Source organism: Choloepus didactylus, chromosome 2 (genome assembly GCF_015220235.1).
Source record: "Choloepus didactylus isolate mChoDid1 chromosome 2, mChoDid1.pri, whole genome shotgun sequence".
NCBI classification, from domain to species: domain Eukaryota; kingdom Metazoa; phylum Chordata; class Mammalia; order Pilosa; family Megalonychidae; genus Choloepus; species Choloepus didactylus.
Genome location: NC_051308.1, coordinates 198,678,686 through 198,702,185, shown reverse-complemented (window position 1 = coordinate 198,702,185; position 23,500 = coordinate 198,678,686). Strand labels below are relative to the sequence as shown.

The following is a 23,500-nucleotide window of genomic DNA, read 5'->3' as shown; positions in this document are numbered from 1 at the left end:
GTGAGAGTGTCACAGACTCTGCCTACTCAAATCCATGTTCTCAACTTTTTCCTGGGCACATAGCTAAACAACATTTTGGAAATTCTACCATTAGATGCGGACACGAAACTATGTTTCAGCCAATGGAACATGACTAAAAGTGATAAGAGCCACTTTCAGGACTGGATCATAAAAACTCCCTACTGGGCTCTTCCTATTTTTCCGCATCTGATTGGCTGGAATGGACATGATGCTCAAATGACCCTGGCAGCTAAACATTGAAGATGGCAGTCAGCCTAGACCCCAAATGACTGTGGTTCAGGGCTGCCTGGTCATCTGTTCATGATAAAGAAATAAACTTGGATTTGCTTAATCCATTAGACATTTTATGGTCACCCTGATACAATAGGTAAGCATTTGACATGATAAATAAGTTTGTCATGCCCTCAAGACATTTCCAATTTGATAGGGGAAGGAAGTAAATCCACAGAAAAATATGACAGGAGGAAGCTCTGTGAATACATGGGTGCCTAATCCTGTTTTGGTGATTCAGGTGATGAAGCTTTCTCCAAAGAAATGGTATGAGATCTAAAACATGTGTGAATTGTCTAGGAAAAGGAGATGGAAGGGGAAGAGAGGCAGAGGAAGAGCATATGGAAAAAAGAACATTGGTGCATAGAATTTCTACAGGTAGACAAAGACAGGAGAGACATTCTTAGTGGAAAGAACAAGGGCATGGTATATAAGGGTGAGAAGTATACCTTTGAAGTACCTGGAAATTGGAAGGTGGCTGGTACACGGTGTGAGTTTAGAAGATGACATAGTTGCCATTTTTAAATGCACTGACTTGTGCAAGAGTTGTGAAACAGGGACATGGACAGGCAAGACACCAGACTGAATAGGACTAAGGTTATGTGCTTCACCATGTGGAAAGGAAAGTCAGGTGATATCGTAGGTTTAAGACTTCCTCCCCAGACGGGTGACCAATGGAAGAGCATAGCAGTGCCAGCTGCAGGAAAGTGTCAGCACTCTTCTAGCATCTGGTCAGTCAGAAAGCTTTACCAGGCTCTTTCTCACTCTCTTTCTCTCTCGCTTGCTCTCTCTCACTCTCTCTCTCTCTCTTTTTTGGCATGTGTGAGTCCTTTAATTTATTTAACCATTATTTACTAGGCACCTGTTTTGTGCTTAGTACTGTTCTAGGTACTGGAGATACAGCAGTGATTAACCTCATGCAGTTTCCAATCCAGTGGATATAGAAACAAAGTTAAGTTTTCAGTCCCAGCCCCATCTTGTAATATTTAACATTATTCAGAGCTTCATATTTAATGGAGTACTGTAAAATCCTTTATCTCATTCAATCCTCACAACTTGTTTTTCTCACTGTAAAATAATCCGCATAGTTGTTGTGAAGGTTAAATAAATAAGTATAACACCTTTCCTTTTATAATATGATGGTCTGAAATAGTTCCAGTACATACACTGAGAACCACATTGATGGTAACATTTTTACTTCAACCTTAAAACATCATTAGAAAACACAATATACAAAGTTGATTTTTATGTACACATATTTTTACTCTCTCCATTGTTTCTTCCTTCCTGATGTTCCAAGATTCCTTCTTTTATCATTTCCTTTCTGTTTCAAGAATTTCCTTTAGCCATCTTTTAGGGTAGGTCTAATGTTGACAAATTCTTAGTTTTCCTTTATCTAATGTCTTGATTTCATTTTCATTCCTGAGGGATATTTTTGCTGGATATGGGATTTTGGGTTAAAAGTTATTTTCTTTCAGCATTTTATAAACATTGAGCCATTTCCCCCTGGCCTCCATGGTTTCTGATGTGAAAATTGATGTGTCACCTTAATTGCCTTTCTCTGTAGTTAAGATTTGACTCCTCTTTCACTGCTTTCAAGATTCTTTCTTTTTTCATTTTGAGATGTTTGATTATAATGTGTCTTGGCACAGATTTCCCTGGTATTATCCTTTTTGGGGTTCACACTCCCTCTCAAATCTGTGGGTTTGTATCTTTTGCCAAATTTGGGAAACTTTCAGCCATTTACAAACACTTTTTCAGTCCCAGCCTCTTATTTCTCTCCTCCTGGAACTCCAATGACAAGGTGAGAGCTTTTGTTATAGTCCCATAAATCCCCAAAACTCTGCTGATATTTTGTTTATTTTTTCACTGTAGTTCAGATTGGATGATTTCTATTGTTCCATCTTCAAGTTCACTGATTCTTCCATCTGTTCCCTGTGCTCTGATGTTGTGAGCCCACTCATTAAGTTTTTTTGTTTTGTTTATTTTATTTTTCAGTTCTAAAATTTCCATTTGGTTTTTCTTTTTATCTTCTATTTCTTTGCTGAGACTTTCTATTTTTTTTTCCCATTTATTACAAGTGTGTTCATAATTGCTCACTGAAGCATTTTTATGATGGTTGCTTTAAAATATTTGTCAGATAATTCCAACATCTGTGTCATCTCAGCATTGGATCTGTTAACTGCCTTTTCTCATTCAAGTTGAAATTCTCCTGATTTTTGGTATGATGAGTGATTTTCAACTGTACCCTGGATATTGTGAGTATTACATTATAAGACTGTATCTTATTTAAATCTCCTGTTTTAGCAGTCCTCTTCTGACATTGCACAATTGGGTGAAGGACAGTTGTACTTAGTTGCTGCCAGGTAGGGATAGAAATCTAGGTTCCCCACTTGCCTCTGTTGAAACCAAAGTGGGGGTGTCTCATTACTGCTGGGTGTGCTTTGAAGTTCAATCTTTCCATTAGGCTTGCAATAAACCATACTGCCTGGGAGAGGGATAGACATCTTGTTAATGCTCCCTGAGTGCATTTCACTGGCACTGTGGAGGGAGGGGTGGGTGACTGTGATACCCCCGGGTGTGTGAAAGTCCTGGCTTCCACTGGGTCTCTACCCCAGGAAGGAGAAGGAGGAGTGCCTCAATTTCTATAGTGGGTGGTGGAAGTTCAGACTCCCCATGTGGTCAGACACCAAGAAGGGGTGGGTGGGTGGTTTCATTACCATCTAACAGAAATGAAATTCCCAGTTCTCCACTTAGTTTTCTCTGGCACCATATAGTTGGGAGTTTGGGGTAGGGGATGGAAGTCTCAGCTCCCCACTCAGCAATTGCTGATGAGGGTAGAGGTGGGGCTGAAGTTTTTTCCATGGTGTTATGGATTTAATCACACCCCCCACAAAGATATGTGCAAGTCCTAACCCAGGATCCTGTGGAAATGAACCCATTTGTAAATAGGAGATCATTAAAGTAAGTTCAAACTGAATTAGAGTGGACCTTAATCCAATATGACTGGAGTCCTTAGAAGCAGTGGAAATTTGGGCACAGTATGAGGAGATAGAAAGAGACAGATGGCCAAGTGATGGAGGCAGAGATTGAGTTGTGGATTGTCAGCAAGCCACCATTAGAATGCCACAGACTTGAGAGAAAGCATGTCCTGCCAACACCTTGATTTTGGACTTCTTCAAAACTGTGAGACAATAAATTCCTGTCGTTTAAGCTAAACAAGTCTGTGTTATGTGTTACAACAGTCCTTGCCAAACTAAGACACATGGTATTTGGCTCGAGTGGGTAGTTCTTATCTTGCCAAGTTGTCCCTTTCTTATATCCTCCACATCTAGTCAATCTCCAAGTTAAATTAATCCAATTCTCTGTTATCACTCAAATCCATCTACTTGTCTTCATCTTCGCTGCTGCCACCCCAATCTATTATCACCTGCAGCCTAAGTTACTGCAAAAACCTCCGAACAATTGTACTCCCTTCCTAGACAGTTTCTATTCAGCAGCAAGGCTGATCTTTCCTAAAATGTTAACCTGATCAGGTCCCACCCCTGCTTAATTCTATCAATTTCTTTATATTGCCCTCAGAATCAAGTCCAACTATTTAGCATGGTTTATAAGGCACACCACAATTTCATTTCTACCTATCTCTCCAGTCACTCTCTCCTTAGAATTTCATGCTTCAGTCATATCATTCTTTGCTTAAAGATGTAATGGTCTCTTTCATCTCATGGCCTTCAAACATACTCTGTTACTACACACACACACACACACACACACACACCCTAATATCTAACTCCTATTTATTTTTCAGGTCTCAGTATAAATAACATGTTCTAAAGAAGGAGTAAATTATCTTTGAAGTAGATTAAGTCATAAATGTTATATGGCATGCTGAATAGTTTCCATAGCATGCTGAATTTCCCCATTGTAATCCTGTTACACTTTACTAGAGTTACATATTTAATTCTGGCCAGTAGATGATAACAGTAGATGAGAACTGCAATCATATCTTTTATATTTCTTGTCACTGTTAATGTTCTAATGCCTTGCATAACGATTGGTGCACTGTAATTATTCAGTAAGCATTTACTGATGAACAGATGGGAAGAAGGAAGGGAGGGAGGGAGGGAAGGAAGAAAGGAAAGGAAAGATTCAAGTTCCCGATCAGTCTTTCGAGGGTCAAGGGAAAAGAAAAGAAACAAACTGTCAAGGAATTTGTTAAATTAATCAGACAATTGAGACTTGAAAAAGGGAACAGTCCTTAGGTCTTATATATAAAGAGAATCAGAGTGAACTAAAACAGGAAGAAAACTTCTGAATCTTCCAGCTTCTCCATTTGCTGCTTGCTATGCTGTCTTTATCTACTCAAGGCAGAACTGCATTGAGAGGCCTTCATTTGCATAACAGCTTTTCAATTGCTTCTTTCCTTCATTTGCTTTCTACAACTAATTGAGTATAAGAAGGCATATTTTCTTGGGATAAGTTATAGCCCCCTGTAAGAGAGGGGAAGAATATTTACTTACATTCCTTCACAGTCTCCTTTCCTCAAGCCCAAGGTCTGGGGATGGAAAAGTAAAATATAGGAGTGATTAGATATATAAACAACTCAATTTTCTATGGTACTTTGTGCTTAAGTGGCTTGATGAAATCCAACAAACTCAGTTTTGAAACTGAGGCCATTAGAGAAGCTCAGTGACTGGATAATGGCTTTTTCTGAGTACCTGCCAACATGGGATAATATACTTAATTCTAAGGCATTATAATACAAACACAAGGAGTCATTAACCTTTCAAAATCTTGTCACCAACCCTGACAGAGAGAACCCAAATGTTAGTCCATGGGAAACAAAACAAAGCAAAATGAAATAATTAAGGCTTATGGATTTTCAAAAGCACAGAAAAAGAGAAGACTCTAGAACTGAACACTTGGGTAAAGAGGACAGAGATTATTTTTGCTCTGTAAGATCCAGATAGTATCTGGAAAAAGAAGTAGAATGTTATTTTGAAAGCTCTCATGAGTAGATCAGTAGAGATGTCCTTTTGCTAACAAGGTTTGAGGTACACATCTGCACTAATGCCTAATAACAGAGCATTGGGCTCTATAATTATCAACTTGGGCTGTGTTCAGAGACTCAAAGCAAAGGTTTACCCCTTGACCAGAGCCCACTGTCCAAAGGAGACTGAAAAAAAGAACAGCAGTACAGTTGAAGCAGGTATAACAAAGCAAAAAACAGGCACAGTGAATTATTTTTACCTTTTAAGAAACATTTCTAACATCATTAAATGCCTACACTTTTATAAACCTGAGCTTCTCAGACCAGCACTTATAAAAAATTGCCAAGTATCATTTGTAGATAAAAGCACAATTCAATATTAATGAACTGCTAGTTTTCTATAAATATAGACATTTGGAGATGATCTCACTCATCATTAAAATTTGAACAGGGATCAGAGCTGGAATAATATTAACAATCCTTACATTTTTAAAGGGTTTTACACAATATTTATTAATAAAAGATGATATTTATTGAGTACATATAAAGTGCTAGGTACTTTACATGTAAATTCTCATAAGGAATTCAGTTCAGTTCAACAAGCATTCACCAACACCTACTACGTGTTAGATGAAAAATACATGTTTTCTGTCTTTAAAACTCATTTTGGTTTACTCAATTGATGGTTATTAGATGAATAAATAAATGACTGGAAGAACAAATGAATTGTTGGAATTTCAGTACGGGATAATATAAATAACACAAGTTCCTCCTGTTGCTATCTATGATCTTGAGAAAGTAACTGCACCTACCCTTAATTTCTTTATCTGTAATATCGGAATATTTAAAATCTCCCTTGCAAAATTGTTGTGAGAATTAGCAACAGCAAATATCTGGCATAAAATAGATTCTCAGTAAAAGGGAATAATGATTATTAACATGATTATTATTATTAAGCAACCACATCTGAGTCTCCTCCTTCTCAGCATAGCAACTGAACAAATAGAACTTCCACATACACACACACACATACAAACAACCATAGTATCTATACAAAAACATGGCAAAACCAAGCAAAACAAGGGGAATGTATTAAACTGTAGTTTCCAATGTCTCTGCTCTAGGTTACTTCACAATATCAATGCTCAGACTAGGAAAAAAACATAGAACAAACTCTAATTTTATATACAAAGACTATGATAAAAGGCAAACAGGTCATGAAGTTTCTAATAGACTATGCCTTCCCTCGTAATAGAATACTGGTCACTCCAAGCATGGGACCATGCTCCCTATCCCAAAACTCTCAAAGAACAACAGCCATCTAGAAACTTATTTTATTCCTGTCAGTGCCAATGAAGTTGAGCCCTAGCAGTACAGCCAATGAACTTAAGCCCCAGGTCAAATTCTCTGGCCAGAAAGGGGTCTGATTCCTTGGTCACTTACCATTTGGGCCTGCTGGTAGATTTCACCACAGGGGCCATCCCATCTCTATAAAGACTCTTAGTCTTGCTGAAATTAACAATGTTGAAAATGACCCTCTGAAAAAGAAAGAGGGAGAAGTTAATCAGAATTCTGTGCTATGCAAGCTGTCACTTACTGATTAAGCAGGAAACAATAAGCAGGGATTTAGGAAACCATATGGACTAGAAGCCAACAGTATAGGGAGGATATATGGCACCCAAAAGAATATAATGTGCTTAACATATTGGTTAAGAGCACAGGCAATGGAACCTGGGAGCCTGAGTTTTAATCCCTGTTCTACCTCTCTCAAACTATATGACCTGCCTTGGCATCCATTTGATTAGAACTGGAGGATATAATTATTCTGCACTCCCTTTGCTATAGTAGTGAGCCTTACTCTAATTTCAGCATTAACACATAGGGTTATAGATGCTGGACAAGTCCCTTCCCCTCTCACCTTTAAAATGGGGAAGGGAAGTGTTCTAGATGTTCTAAATCACTTCCAGCAGGATAGTGTATTTAAAATAAATTATAGCATTGTTTTAGTAAACAACACTGTCATAAGTGAAGAGGGGAGATTGGGAAAGAGAAGAAAACTGGGGCTAAAAGATACCCAACAACCACTGAAATAGTTCAAAAGAAAGATGGTGAGGACCAGAACTAGGGCAGCCAGAATAACTGGAGAAAAGGGAAAGCTTTCAACAAGTTTAACCATAGGCTAAAATTTGTATCCAGAAGCAGGAAGAAAGGGAAATATCATTGAATATTATTTTATTCAAGAAACATTGATTGTATAGAGCATTATATATATCAGTATCATGCACTGGAGATTTTATACACTTTTTAAAAATTTTACATCTTCTACAACTCTAATAACAATATTAGCACCTCCATTTTATAGATGTGGAAAATGAGGCTCAGAGAAGTTAGTTAACTTGCCCAAAGTCATATGATTACTAGATGGTGGAACTGTTATTTGAATCCAGGGAATAAAAAGACAAGTAAAATGAGTTGCTCACTAAGTTCCAAATTCCAAAATTCTAACCAAGACTGTTTTCCAGTATAAGGGAAAAAAAAGAAATATGACAATTTTCAAAGATTTTAAAATTCTGTTTTGTTATAAAGAGAAAATCAAAGCCATTTCCTCTGACCCCATATTGGGGACTATCATAAAATGTTTTGTTCTATGAAATAAGTTCTTAGGAATAACTTATGTTTTCTTTTCTCCTCAGAGACCCAGTCAATGACCCCACCTCCAGACATTTCAGTTTCAGACTTTGCTTCTGATTTTAAATTAAGTCATCAAGAATGTCCAAGGCTGTTCCATTATTAATAACCTGGACCTGTCTGTTGTCAGTTCAATTACTTCTCCCAGAGTCTTGCTACTATTGGATTTAGGAAAATCAATATCAAGGGGACATAGGGCCTTTTATGGCCTTTAAACCTCACTGGGCTTAATCCCCCTCTTTTCTTCTGAGATTCCAGATATCAGATCCATTTCCAGTAGATATGGAAGCCATACTGTACTTTCAGGATCTAGATTATTAAATTCAAGTGAAAAGTTAATTCAGAAATGATGTGCATACAAGAAGACTGAATTTAAAAAAATGAGAAAAAGGAAACAGACTGGAATGTTTATTGATCAGTAAGAGCCTACTATGTACTATGAAAATTTCCTAGGTGTTTTAAATAGGCTATATTATTTAACTCTTCTGTTCATATCAACAAAAGATTGATAGTTTTAAGCCGTTTTTAGGTATAAGAAAATTGAAGCTAATAAAGGCTATGTGGCTTCCCCCACCATCCCACCCCCCAAAAATATCTCAGCACTATTAAGTAGTAGAGCCAGGATTTAAATCATTGGTGGTCTGACCACAAATATCATACTTTCTCTATTACACTACATGCAAAAAGTAATACTATCTCTTACCATTTCTCACCTATGCATTTTTTTATGGTTTTCAGCACAATTAGGAAGACAATATATAATGGTTAGAATCAAAGGTTTTTAGCAGTAGACAGTGCAGGAAATCTTGACTTTCCATATTCTACATTGGATCAATTATTTACTGAAAATCCATTGTAAGAAATGGCATCCATAAGGTAATGGTAAAAATAACAACAATAATATTAATAATAACTACACCTATAATAGCCAAAAAGTTCTAAGCACTTACTATGTACCAAGTTCTGAGCTAAGTACATTCATATTTTTTCAGTGTTTTATATATTAGAAATATGTGGATAGATTTTAAACACTACTGATACCTGGGTCCCACTTTCAGAAACTCTGATATCGATGCATTATCACATTTGTTTTGAGAATAATTAACTTTCTAAGACAGGGACTATTTATTACCACTTATTTATGGATGAGGCAAGTGATAGAGATTAACTAAATGATGATCACATGGCTAATATGTAGTAGCAAAGCTAGAATTTGAACCAAGTTTGTTGACTGAAGAGAATACGATCATGTACTTTCCAGCCAGATGCAGCTGGGATTGAAGCACCCTGGGCAAGATAATCACTCCTCTTAGATATCTGCATCTAAGATAATAGCATCCTAACAAAGTTATTGTATGAATCTGCGAGATAATATAAGTAAAACACCTACCACATTGCACCTCACTCAGAATAGGTGCTCAATATTTATTGGCCCTTCTACATTCTCTTCAATAAAACTTGACCTTTTAGTATCTTACAATATCTTTCTTCCCTCCTTCCTTTATTTCTCTTTATTTCTTTGTTAGATGTAAAATTTTTAATCTCAGCCTCTCGTTTCAACAATATGGTAGTCTAGATCAGAGCTTTGAAAATAGTGAGCTGAGGCACACTGGTAGGCTGAGAATAGGTTACAGGTGGGTGGTAAGATATTTATTCCCTCAGCCTTTAAGACCACAGCCATGTGTGAAGCCTGGAGTGCTTCCCACCCAACCTGACCAAAGAGCTTGTGAGACTGCAGAGTAGTGCAAATTCCATTCCAGGCATAGGCCGAGGAGTGGTCCAGTGTGAGTGAGATATGGTAATCTTGACTCACTGTCTTCTCACATACCCAATACTTCTATTCAATCATGAGCAAATTTCCTTTTAATGATGTTCAAGCTAGTTACAGGGTAGCTATTCTAAATAGGCATGCACATTCTGAAAACTAGAGCTTCATCATTTTAAAACATTCCATTATTTTAGCACTTCTTATTAGAATTGTGATTAGATTTCAAAGCCATATAATTTTCATAAGAAATTTCAACACTGTAATTGTAAGTGAAAAGAAAGAAAGAACTGCTAGAGGCTTCAAGTATAATTTCTAATAGTTAAAATATTTAAAGAGTTTTGAATTTTGATCAGTTTATTTGTGCAACCAGTTTCTCATTGACGGTGACTATCAAGATTGTGAGATCATCACTGAAATTGAAGTCTTGATCAAGAATTACATGTATCCACTTCAAAAATAAAACCTGATATAAAAATGGTATATTTAGGGAAGCAAATTCAAGTAGTGTTTCATTTAAAAATTTGAAGATTAAAAAAAATAAATTTAGTGTTTAATAACTATGCATGCTTTATATTTTATTTTTACTTACATATTAATTTTGTCACCAATTCTCAAATGGTCATCCTCTAATTCACTCCCAGTTGACCCCAACATTCTTCATAAATATTTTTCTATTGTGTGCATAAATACCATTTTCTTTGTGTGCCTGGGCATGAAAAGGTTGGCAGGCCCTGCCCTGGATAATCTTCTGCAACTTCCTAGAAATGATAGGACCATTTAAGGACAATCTTTAAATGCAGAGCTGAGCCCCTAAGAAATGAAGAGAATTCCACAGATGCCAGAAAAAAGGTAGGGGTGTAGAAGACAGGCTATTTGATCTTGGTAACTAAGAACTTTGATTTTAACACCAATGCAAAAATAGCAGATAAGGCTTTGAATCTGTATGAGATAGGTAGAGTGTCTGAAATGAGACTTCTGCATGTAGCTAGAATCATCAAAATGCTACAATATTAGTGAAACTGTAGTCTAGAAAAAACACTCACTAGCAATGGGAGATGACAAAAGAAAATGAGTATCTATTCCTAGGTTTGTAGAAGAAAAACAATTCTTAACTATGTACCTGCACTGTTTTTGCGTTTGGGTTTCAATTTACCCTAAGAACCTAGCTCAAATAATTAAAATAAATTTAATTATAGGTAGATGACATCCCTGGAGCACCTGGTAAAAACAATGTAAAACTGCTTTGAAAGCACACATCTTCGGCCTGGCATATAGGATTTCATAAATAAAGTCTTATAGAGGTTACATTTTTCACTACCCAATACTTGACAATATTTGCAAAATACATAATAAAACAATTCACACCAAGATTGAGAATCAGCCAGAAAAACAAACAGCTGCATTAGGCCACAAAGAATTTCAGATCATAAAACTATCTGGTGAACTATAAAGAAAATATTTTTTAAATGACTAAAAATTTGAAAGAAGATTTCAAACATATGAATCTGAATATTCAGATTAAGAAATAGCAAGTCAAAACAGGATTTTAAAGAATTTTTTGTGTATACACGTCATAGTGAAGCTGCAGAACACCAAAATGAAGAGAATGTTTTTAAAGCAAACCAGAGCGAACACAGATTACTTACAAAGATTTAGAAATTAGACTTAGAACAGACTTTAACACCAGCAACATGAGAGACCAGAAACAATGGAATAACCATTATTCAAAAACAAAGGAAAATAAAGACATTTTCAGATGAACAAAGCCTGAGAAGTTTAGCACTTGCAGACTCTCACTGAAGGACCTACTAAAGTACAAACTTCAGAGACAGAAAGAAATTGAACCCCAAAGGTAGGAGTGGAATGCAAGAAGCAACAGTGAGCAAAGAAACAGGTAAATCTTCATAAAAATTAACTGTGTAAAACTATTATAATTATAATAAATTTGAAGATGGGTTATAAAAGTTTGCCCTAAACACTGGTCAACAATACCAGATAGGTTTGGGCCTGAAATGGGGGAGGCAGGATTAGAATTAAAGTTTTCTAAGGTCCTTGTATAGTTCCAAAGGATGATAGAAATGCTAATTAACTTAACATATTGCTATGTCAAATAAGCATGTAGCAATTCAAGTGCAGTCACTAAAAATAATAGAAATAGGATTTATGAATTCCAAATGAGTAAAAGGAAAAAACAAAATAAAGAAAACATGGAAAATACAATAGAAGGCATTATGGGATGGAAAGAGAAACAAAGGAAAAGCATTGGATGTGGAAAGTCCAAAATAAGAAAATGGAGATAAATTCAAATATCAGTAATAACTAAAACTGAAAATAGGCTAATTTGCTTGTTAAAAAAATTTCCAGATTGATTAGGTAAAAACCAAAATTCCACTCTCACCACATTTACCAGTGACACACCCAAAACATAATGGTACAGAAAATTTCAAAGTAAAAGGATAGAAAAAGATAACCACATAAAAACACTCACAAAGGAAAGAAGGAAAGCTATTGCAGCTATGTTAATATTAGAGAAAACATATTGGGCAAAAAGCAAAATTAAGGATACAGTGACTACATATATAGGAAAGCCAATATTCTCCAGAAATATATAACAACTTTAAATTTGTATGTACCTAAAAAGACCATGTAAAAATATGTAAACAAAAAATGACACACAAGTAAAAACTGATTAATCCAGAATGATTAATCTCAGTAATTGATAGAGCAGATAATCAAAAATTCAGAAGGATATGGATGATTTGAACCTCCCAATTGATAAACGTAATTGAAAAAGCTCATTTATAAAACTCATCCCATCCCCTCCCACAAATACATATACAAGACTGTTTTAGTTTCCCAAGCTATTCAAGCAAATATCAGGAAATGTGTTAGGTTAAACGATAAGAGTTCATTCACTCATGGTTTTGAGGCTAAAAGAAAGTCCAAATCAAGGCATCATCAAGGCAATGCTTTTTTTCCTAAGACTGGTATTCTGGGGCCAGCTGCCAGTGATCCTGGGCTCCTCTGTCACACAGCAAGGCACAAAGCAGCATCTCTGAGTCTCTCCTTTCCCAGATTCCATTGGTGCCCAGCTTCTGACTGTGCCCTCTATGTTTTTTGTTTTTTTTTTCCTCTCTCTCTCTCAGTAACAGGAGTAAGACCCATCCTGATTTAGCTGGGCCACACCTTCTTCACTGAAGTTACCCATCAAAAGGCCCTACTTTACAATGGGTCCACACCCACAGGTATGGATTAAATTTAGGAACAGGTTTTTCTGGGGTACTGTGATCGATCATTAGGTCATGTATCCACTTGGCCAGGTAATAGTACCCAGGTGTCTCGTCAAGCAAGCATTGGCCTAACTGATACCACAAGGATATTTGTGGCTGGTTTATAAACCAGAAGGCTGATGTATTAAATCATCAGTCAATTGGCTGCAGCTATGACTGATTACATCAGTGAAGGGCGTGTCTTCCACAATGAGAGAAAGCAATAGCTGAATTTAATCCAATCAGTTGAAGACTTTTAAGCGAGACAGACAGAGGACCTTCACTTCTTCTTTGGCTAATCAGTGAAGTGTTTCCTGAAGAGTTCATCGAAGTTGCCAGTTGGTTCCTGAGGAGTTCATTGAACACGTTCATCAAAGTTGCCAGTTGGCTGCCTGAGGAGTTCATCGAACATCTTCATTGGATTTTGCCAGTTTGCTGCCTGTCCTACAGAATTTGGACTCATGCATACCCACAGCTGCATGAGACACTTTTATAAAATCTTTAATTTATAGACATGTCTTGTTGATTTTGTTTTCTTAGAGAACCCTAACTAATATAGGTACCTACAGTTTCAAATAACCAGAAACACTTACTATAAAGTTATTGTAATTAAAAAAAAATATGGGGGATCCAAGATGGCAGATTAGGAGTGATGCAGCAAAATTCTCCTCCATGAAAAACACTAGATAAGGGCAGAAAGTGCTCCAGAACAGCAGTTCCCAGTTTCTACCACCTGAGCAGGGACTTCTACACCCATAGTAAATGTGTACTTGGAGAAACTGAGAGGCAGCATTTAAGATGGATGAGTGACTGGAAAGGCCACAGGGAAATGGGTGGCTGGAGCCGGCTGATGGTGTGGAGGGGAGTAGTCTTCCACACCCTGGGCACCCTCCTCAGTACCTGGCATGGGTGATAACCTTTCACAGACCTGCAGCCTAGAGCCCCTGTGCCAGGGACTGGACATTGGAGAAGGCTGATTATTGTGAAATGGGTAGCTTTCCATGCCCCATGCAGCCATTTTTACAGCCGGCTGGGAGACAACCCTTCAGAGCCCTACAGCCAAAAGCCACCTTGGGGGAATTCAGGATTCAGCGGGCTTGTGACAGCATCCAGTCTTCCTCCATGGAAGCCCATGGTGTGCAAAGCCTAGAGGTGAGAGTGCTACACAGAAGTGCCAGAAGCCCTCCCCCAATCCCATGGACTCATGGGCACATGGCAGAGAGGGACTGTGGGGCATTTGATCTGGAAGGTGAGATGCACAGCTCTGCAGCCCCAGAGAACTTCACCAACAGAACCAGAAATGGCTGGGACCACTGTGCTCTGGAGAGGACTCCCTGCCAAACTGTGCAGGGCATGCCCCCCTCCAACAGGGCCAACAGTCCCTAGCGCACACAGAAAATCGGTACAGTGATTGGACCTCCACATAGTTTGGACTCCCATGGATTAAACTCCCCAATTAAAAGATCCAGATTGGCAGAATGGATTAAAAATATGAACCATCAATCTGTTGTTTATAAGAGACACATCTTGGACCCAGTGACACAAAGAAATTGAAAGCTAAAAGACGGAAAAAAAAAACATATTCCATGCAGGGGTAGCAATACTACTTTCAGATAAAATAGACTTTAAATGCAAGAATATCATAAGAGACAAAGAAGGACACTGTTCTAGTTTGCTAATGCTGCCAGAATGCAAAACACCAGAAATGGATCAGCTTTTATGAAAGGGGGCTTATTTGGTTAGAAAGTTACAGTCTTAAGGCCATAAAGTGTCCATCAACAAAGGGTACCTTCACTGAAGGATAGCCGATGGCATCCAAAAACCTCTGTTAGCTGGGAAGGCACATGGCTGGCATCTGCTTGCTCCCAGGTTGCATTTCAAAATGGTGTTCTCCAAAATGTCTAATAAAAGGAATAATTCACCAAGAAGAAATAATACTCAAAAATGTTTACGTACTCAATCAAGGTGCTCCAAAATACATGAGTAAAACATTGGCAAAACTGAAGGAAGCAATAGATGTTTCCAAAATAATTGTGGGAGACTTCAATTCATCACTCTCTCCTATAGATAGATCAACCAGACTGAGAACCAGTAAGGAAACTGAGAACCTAAACAATGTGATAAACAAATTAGACTTAACAGACATATACAGAGCATTAAATCCCAAATTACCAGGATATACATTCTTCTCTAGTACTCATGAAATTTTCTACAGGATAGATCATATGCTGGGGCATAAAACAAGCCTCAACAAATTTAAAAAGGCTGAAATTATTCAAAGCTCATTCCCTGACCACAGTGGAATGCAACTAGAAATCAATAACCATCAAAGATCTAGAACATTCACAAATATCCGTAGACTAAACAACACACTCCTAACAATTAGTAGGGCAAAGAAGAAGTTGCAAGAGAAATTGTTAAACATCTAGAGATGAATGAAAACATAAAAACTTATGTGATGCAGCAAAGGCAGTTTTGAGGGGGAAATTTATAGCTCTAAATGCATACATCAAAAAGGAAGAAAGAGCTAAATCAAAGGACTAATGGAAAACTGAAGAAGGTAGAAAATGATCAGCAAACTAATCCTAAAACAAGTAGAAAAAAAGAAATTAACAAGGATTAAAGCAGAAATAAATGATAAGGAGAAAAAGAAAAAAAAAAAAAACAATAAATAAAACCAAAAGTTGGTTCTTTGGGAAGATCAACAAGATTGACAAATCCTTAGTTAGACTGACAAAGGCAAAAAGAGAAAATCCAACTAAACAAAATAATAAATGAGAGGAGACACATTATTGTGGATCCCGAAGAAATTTAAAAAAAAAATCATACGAGGATACTATGAACAACTGTACACCAACAAACTAGATAATTTAGAGGAAACGGATAATTTCCTGGAAACACATGAACAACCTAGATTGACCAGAGAAGAAATAGAAGACCTCAACAAACCAATCACAAGCAAAGAGATCCAATCAGTCATCCAAAGGCTTCCCACAAATAACAGCCCAGGGCCAGAGAGCTTCACAGGGGAGCTCTACCAAATTTTCCAAAAAGAACTGACACCAATCATACTTAAAATTTCAAACAATTGAAGAAAATAGAACACTACCTAACTCATTTTATGAAGCCAACATCACTGTAATACCAAAACCAGATAAAGATGCTGGAAAACTACATTAACAAATCAAAAGGGAAAAATCAAATGATCCTCTCAATAGATGCTGAAAAAGCATTCGACAAATTTCAGCATCCTTTTTTGATAAAAATACTTCAAAAGGTAGGAATTGAAGGAAACTTCCTCAATATGATAAAGGGCATATATATGAAAAACCCACAGCCAACATAGCACTCAATTGTGAGAGACTGAGATTCTTCCCTCTAAGATTAGGAATGAGACAAGGATGTCTGCTGTCACCACTATTATTAACATTGTGCTAGAAGTTCTAGCCAGAGCAATCTGGCAAGACAAAGAAATAAAAGGAATCCAAATTGGAAAGGAAGAAGTAAAACTGTAACTATCTGCAGATGATATGATCTTATATTTGGAAAACCCTGAGAAACTGATGACACAGCTACTTGAGCTAATAAACAAATTCAGCAAAGTGGCAGGATACACGATTAATGCACGTAAGTCAGTAATCTTCCTATATACTAGAAATGACCCAACTGAAGAGACACTCAAGAAAAATATCCATTCCAATAGCAACTAAAAAAATTAAGTACCTAGGAATAAACTTAACGAAGGATGTAAAAGACCTCTACCAGAAAATTGCATAACTTTACTAAAAGAAATTAAGGGACCTAAAGAGATGGAAAGATATCCTGTGTTTATGGATAGGAAGGCTAAACATTGTTAAGATATCAATCCTATCCAAATACATCTACAGATTCAATGCAATTCCAATCAAAATTCCAACACTCTACTTTGCAGACTTGAAAAAGCTTGTTATCAATTTTTTTGGAGAGGAAAGATGCCTCAATTGCTAAAAACATTCTAAAAAAGAAAAACAAAGTGGGAGGATTTACGCTTCCTGACTTTGATGCTTACCATAAAGCCACAGTATTCAAAACAGTACAGTATTGGCTCAAAGATAGACATATTGATCAATGGAATCAAACAGAGAATTTAGAAACAGATCCCCAGAACCACAGTTGACTGACCTTTGATAAGACCCCCAAATCCACTGAACTGGGACATAACAGTATCTTCAACAAATGGGGCTGGGAGAACTGGATATCCATATCCAAAAAATGAAAGAGGGTCCTTAAGTCACACCTTATATAAAAATTAACTCAAAGTAGATCAAAGACCTCAATATAAGAGACAGTACCATAAAACTCCTAGAAGATAATATAGGGAAACATATTCAAGACGTAGTATTAGGATGTCGCTTCTTAGATATTACACCCAAAGCATAAGCAACAAAAGAAAATAAATAGATAAATGGGAACTCCTGAAAATTGAGAGTTTCTGTATCTCAAAGGAATTTGTCAAAAAGGTAAAGAGTCAGCCAACTCAGTGGGAGAAAATATTTGGAAACCATGTATCTGATAAGAGACTGACAGCTTACATATATAAAGAAATCCTACAACTCAATGACAATAGTACAAACAGTCCAATTATAAAATGGGCAAAAGATATGAAAAGACATTTCCCTGAAGAGGAAATACAAATGGCTAAAAAAGCACATGAAAAAATTTCCATCTTCACTAGCTATTAGGGAGAGGCAAATAAGACCACATTGAGAAATCATCTAACACCAGTAAGAATGGCTGGAGAGGATGTGGAGAAATTGGAACACTCATTCATTGCTGGTGGGAATGTGTAATGGTGCAGCCACTCTGGAAGACGGTTTGGTGGTTCCTCAGTAAACTAGATATTGAGTTACCCTACAATCCAGCAATTTCACTTCTTGGTATATACCCAGAAGATGTGAAAGCTGTGACATGAACAGATTTTGTACACCAATGTTCATAGCAGCATTGTTCACAGTTGTCAAGAGTTGGAAACAATCCAAATGTCCTTCAACAGATGAGTGGATAAACAAAATGTGGTATATACACACAATGGAATACTACAAAGCAGTAAGAAGGAATGAGGTCATGAAACATGACAACATGGATGAATCTTGAAGACATAATGCTGAGTGAAATAAGTCACACACAAAAGGAGAGATATTGTATATTACCACTAATGTGAACTCTGTGAAAAATGTAAAATAAGTATCTTATAATGTAGAATACAGGGGACCTAGAGATATTCAGAAGCTATTGAAGGGGGTGTGATAATCTAATATGTACAGATATAATAATGAGGGTGATCTTAATGGTATGGGAATGGTCAAGTGTGACTATGGTTCCTTAATAGGATTAAAAGTATCAGCAACACATTGAAGGCGAACATGCTTGTAAATGGTTGTTTAAGGGCACGTAATCCACAGAGTAGCACCACAAACCTAAATAAGTGTTAGCCTGATATACTTATAAGGTATGACACTGGTGCAGATGGTTAACAACAGAGTGGTATGGAAAAACTACCCATTACATATTAAAGACTATATTTACTAGGAATATCTTACCAACTCCACACTAATATTAGGGATGAATAATTAGCAGCTGATAAGAATTTTGGGATGTATTATGTTATGTTAATTGTTTAAAGTTGATAGTGATGATTGCACAATTAAGTGAATATAATGTAAGACCATTTATCTTGAGATAGAATATATATTAAGTGAAGTTAGGAACCCACTACTTAATAAATCAAGCCCTTGAGGCTTGCTTTTGTGAAAATTAGGGTTGTAAATAGGAGGCTGAGCCCTCCTATAATTATGCCTAAGAGACACCTCCAGCGAACCTCTTTTGTTACTCAGATGTGGCCTTTCTCTCTCTAAGCCTAACTCAGCAAATAAATTCATTACTCCCCCCTGCCACACACACACAAGGGACATGACTCCCAGGGGAATGAATCTCCCTAGTGATGTGGAGCATGATTCCAGGAATGAGTCTGGCCCTGGCAGTGAGGAATTGAAAATGCCTACTTGACCAAAAGGGGGAAAAAAGAAAGGTAACAATTTGAGGTCACACTGGCTGAGAGATCCCAAATAGAGTCAAGAGGCTATCCTGGAGGTTTCCCTTATGCAAGCTCCAACTCGACATCCCAAATGGCCACAGTATGTCATGCCCTTACCAAAAAGAGATACCAAATACATAGATCCCTACCTGAGATTCTGTAAAAGATTCACTCACTGAGTTTTATCTTTCAGAAACTTAAATCCACCAGTGTTCCTAAATCAGACAAATCCTAAAACCCAGAGGCAACAGCCTGTTTAAGATCAACAATCAGATGCAGCCCCCTTCCCCATACTGTTAACACCCCCTTTCAATATAAACAAATTAGGGTGCTCACTACCTAGACACCCCTGAAGATGGAGAAAGAGATTAAGTGAGAGGAAGGGATAGCAACAAACAAGATAAGATTTAACAAAGGTCTGTGAATACTGAAATTTTATATATATTTTTTGTATGCTGGGGTGTTGGAATGGCTCAAAGGAGGCAAATGACATGGTAGAACTGCAGGCCACAGCACCCTTTGGGATTTGCTCTATAGCTGCTTATTGAATTGTGCCTTGGAGGTCTTCACTTTTCTGTATATACCTTGTCTTGCATAATAGGGAAGGGACTGAGACTGTGGAATTATAATCCACAACAATTTTTGAAATTACCTATATAACTGCTTGCTGAGTTGTACATTGAGAGTTGACCATTTCTGTATGTATGTTATATTTTACAATAATGGAAATGGCTGAAGTTGTGGAACTATGACCCATGACATTCTATGAAATGTTCTCTCTAACAACTTGAGAAATTGTACTTTGAAAGTTATCACTGTTACGTATATATGTTAAAGTTCAAAATAAAGAAAAAACAATATGGTTTACATTGGTACAGATCCATAGAGATACCCCAATGGATCAGAACAGATTGCTAAAGAACAGACTCAATATATATATAATAGATCTATATATTAGAGATAACATTGCAGATCAGGTTAAAAAGTCAATGAGTTGGGCTGGGACAATGGACCATGGACCACCCATATGGAATGAATCAAATTATTTACCTATCACACAATAATATAACAATACATTCCAATGAGATTAAGGAATAAAATGTACAAAGTAAAATACAGCAGCATATTTTATGGACTAAATCCTAACTGAGAAGTTAGGATTTAAGAAATGATTTATGATTACTGAATCATTATATAAATCTTTCTTTTTACTTTCTAGTATATTAGACAGAGGGAAATACCTGAAATTTCTGAACTGTAATCCAGCTGCCTTTATCTCTGATAATGATTGTATAACTATATAGCCTTTATCTTGTGATAATAAAAACCTTGTGACTGACCCTCACTTGTACCGCCTTATCCTCTTTTACAACTTTAGAGTCTTATGATCACTAAAGACAGTGCCTAATGCTTAAATGTTTATTAATGAAGGACCTTGAGTCATCCCAAAACTAACCCACCCCAATTCCAAAACTATCTTGCTAGACAGAGCTGGATCTAAACAAAATTGGCTCACCTGACATGTGCAGTAGCTGAAACTTTAACCTTTAAGTGACTATATATAATAATAAAAATTACACTCATCATATCAAGACCGCCATTTTCTAACATGTTCTGTGACTAAGCATGTAATCCATCTGCGCATGCCCAATAATTAGATCATATTTAACCTTGTCATTTTGAGCCATTGTGCTCATTATCCTAAAACCTGCCCATTTTTTGATACTATAAAACTATCCTAGTTACTGCAGTTCGGGGAGACAGACTTTTAGGCTGATAGGCCATCTGATTTCCTGCTTTGTGCTTAGTAATAAACTCTCTCTTTGAAACCTCAGTATATCTCAGGAATTGGTCATTTGACTGCAATGGGCAGAGAATCCACTGCTTTTGATCAGTATCATAAGAACTTCTTCGACAAAGCACCAGAGGTATAAATCACGAAGAAAAAGATATATGTGTATATATATTATACTTGAATACCTTACAAAAAAAAGTTACGTCAAAAGATATAAATAAAATGAAAAGACAAGCCAATGACTAAAAGAAGATACATGTAAACCCATATAGTGGAAAAGGATTAACATGTAAGCTTTAAAGAACTATAAAGCAAAATATAAAATACCAACAATCCAATAGAAAATGGGCCAAAGACACAATTAGACAAGTTACAGAAGAAACTGAAAGATTTATACATATATAAAAAGATGATCACCCCAGTAATTGAGGAAACATAAATTAAGAAAATAATGACATATATTTCTTACTCATAGATCAGCAAAAAAATTCATAAATCTGAAAATACCAAGTTTTGGTGATTATGTAGGAAACTGATATTTGAACACTGCTTATAGGAAACGTAAAGTAGAAGAGCCTCTTTAGAGAACAACTTGACAACACCTAACATCTTAGTTTGCTAAGATGCTATAGCAAAGTATTGCATTCTAGTTGGTTTAAACAACAGGAATTTATTGTCTTTCAGTTTTGGAAGGTAAAAGTCCAAAAACAAGATGGCAGGATTCTGCTATCTCTGAAGCCTGTAGCATTCTTGTGGTGCTTGCTGGCAAGCCATAACTCAATCTCTGCCTCCATCACTTGACCATGTGTCTCTTTTTGTCTCCTCCTACTGTGTCCAGATTTCCTCTGCTTCTAAAAACTACATTCATATTGGATAAAAGCCCAACCTTAACAAGTTTGGCCTTAACTAACACAGTCTTTAAAGATCCTATTTACAAATGGGTTCATATCCACGGGACCTTGAATTAGGATTTGAACGTGTCTTTGTGGGGACATAATTCAATCCTTAATATCTAGTAAAGATAAAGATACTTATAACCTATGACCCAGCAATTCTATGTCTCATTGTTCTCCTAAGACAAATTTTGCACACTACATAAGGAAATGTATGCAAAGAAGTTTAATGTGGCACTGTTTATAATAGCAAAACAAACAAATAAAAAACACAACTAAAAATCACTTAACTCAGAAGGAGAACGGATAAATTGCAGTTCATTTGTACAAAATCCTATTTAGCACCTAAAATTAATGAACTAGAGTGACATTTATCAACATGGATAACCCCCAAGAACTATGTTTAGTGAAAAAAGCAACACATTATTAACACAAAACAGTATATTTTTAATGCAATATATACATGTATAATAAAAGTATAAAATCATACATGGGAATGATACTCATGAACTCTAGAAGTGTGGCTACTTCTGGGGAAAAGAAGGAGGGATGGAGAGGAGGGCTTTAGCTGTTCCTTTAGTGTTGAATTAATCAAAATCAAAAAAAAAGAAAAACAAGATCTAAAGTATGGTGAAATGGTAACATCTGCTTCATTTTAGTGGTGCGTCCTTGGGTGTTTTCATATTATTTTACATATATTTGAACATTCCCTAATTAAAAATTTAAAAACTTAAATACTTTTTAACTATTAGGAATTTCATATAAAATATGAAGAAGCAGCATCTTATTTTTCCATATAGTTAACAAGTTGTTTCAAAGTTTCTGTTCTAGTTTGCTAATGCTGCCAGAAGGCAAAACACCAGAGATGGATTAGCTTTTATAAAAGGGGTTTATTTGATTACACAGTTACAGTCTTAAGGCCATAAAGTGTCCAAGGTAACATATCAACAATTGTGTACCTTCACTGGAGGATGGCCAATGGCATCCAGAAAACCTCTGTTAGCTGGGAAGGCACGTGACTGGCATCTGCTCCAAGTTCTGGTTTCAAAATGGCTTTCTCCCAGGACGTTCCTCTCTAGGCTGCAGTTCCTCAAAAATGTCTCTCTTAGTTGCACTTGGGGTATTTGTCCTCTCTTAGCTTCTCTGGAGCAAGAGTCTGCTTTCAATGGCTGTCTTCAAAATGTCTCTCATCTGCAACTCCTGTGCTTTCTTCAAAGTGTCCCTCTTGGCTGTAGCTCCTCTTCAAAAGTTCACTCTCAGCTGCACTGAGTTCCCTCTGCCCGTCAGCTCATTTATATGGCTCCACTGATCAAGGCCCACCCTGAATTGGTGGGGCCATGCCCCCATGGAAATATCTCATTGGAGTTATCACCTACAGTTAGGTGGGGCACATTTCCATGCAAACAACCTAATCCAAACGTTCCAACTTAATCCCCACTAATATGTCTGCCCCACAAGATTGCATCAAAGAATATAGCTTTTTCTGGAGGACATAATACATTCAAACCAGCACAGTTACTTATTGAATAAGTCAGTCTTTTCTAATTTCAAATGTTACCTTTTGCATATAATAAATTTGTATATTCTTGCATTTATTTCTGGACTTCCATTTTTACTTCTCCGATCTACATGTTTATTCTGGTTCCAGCTTTACATTGTTTTGACAATTGCAGTTTTATGATATGTTTCAGTTTTCATTTGGGCATATCTCTGGTTGTTCCCCTTTTAGTGTT

General features: G+C 36.7%; 1 protein-coding gene across 4 annotated transcripts in view; it reads right to left on the bottom strand.

Annotated features, from left to right (window-relative positions):
• Positions 1 to 23,500, bottom strand: part of AGBL4 (ATP/GTP binding protein like 4) — a 1,783,169-nt gene that overhangs the window by 910,967 nt on the left and 848,702 nt on the right. For all 4 annotated transcript variants that reach the window (XM_037827269.1, XM_037827268.1, XM_037827270.1 and 1 more), the window contains one exon: positions 6,725 to 6,819. In XM_037827269.1, the coding sequence (XP_037683197.1) occupies positions 6,725 to 6,819 (95 nt within the window). The remainder of the gene's footprint in view (positions 1 to 6,724; positions 6,820 to 23,500) is intronic.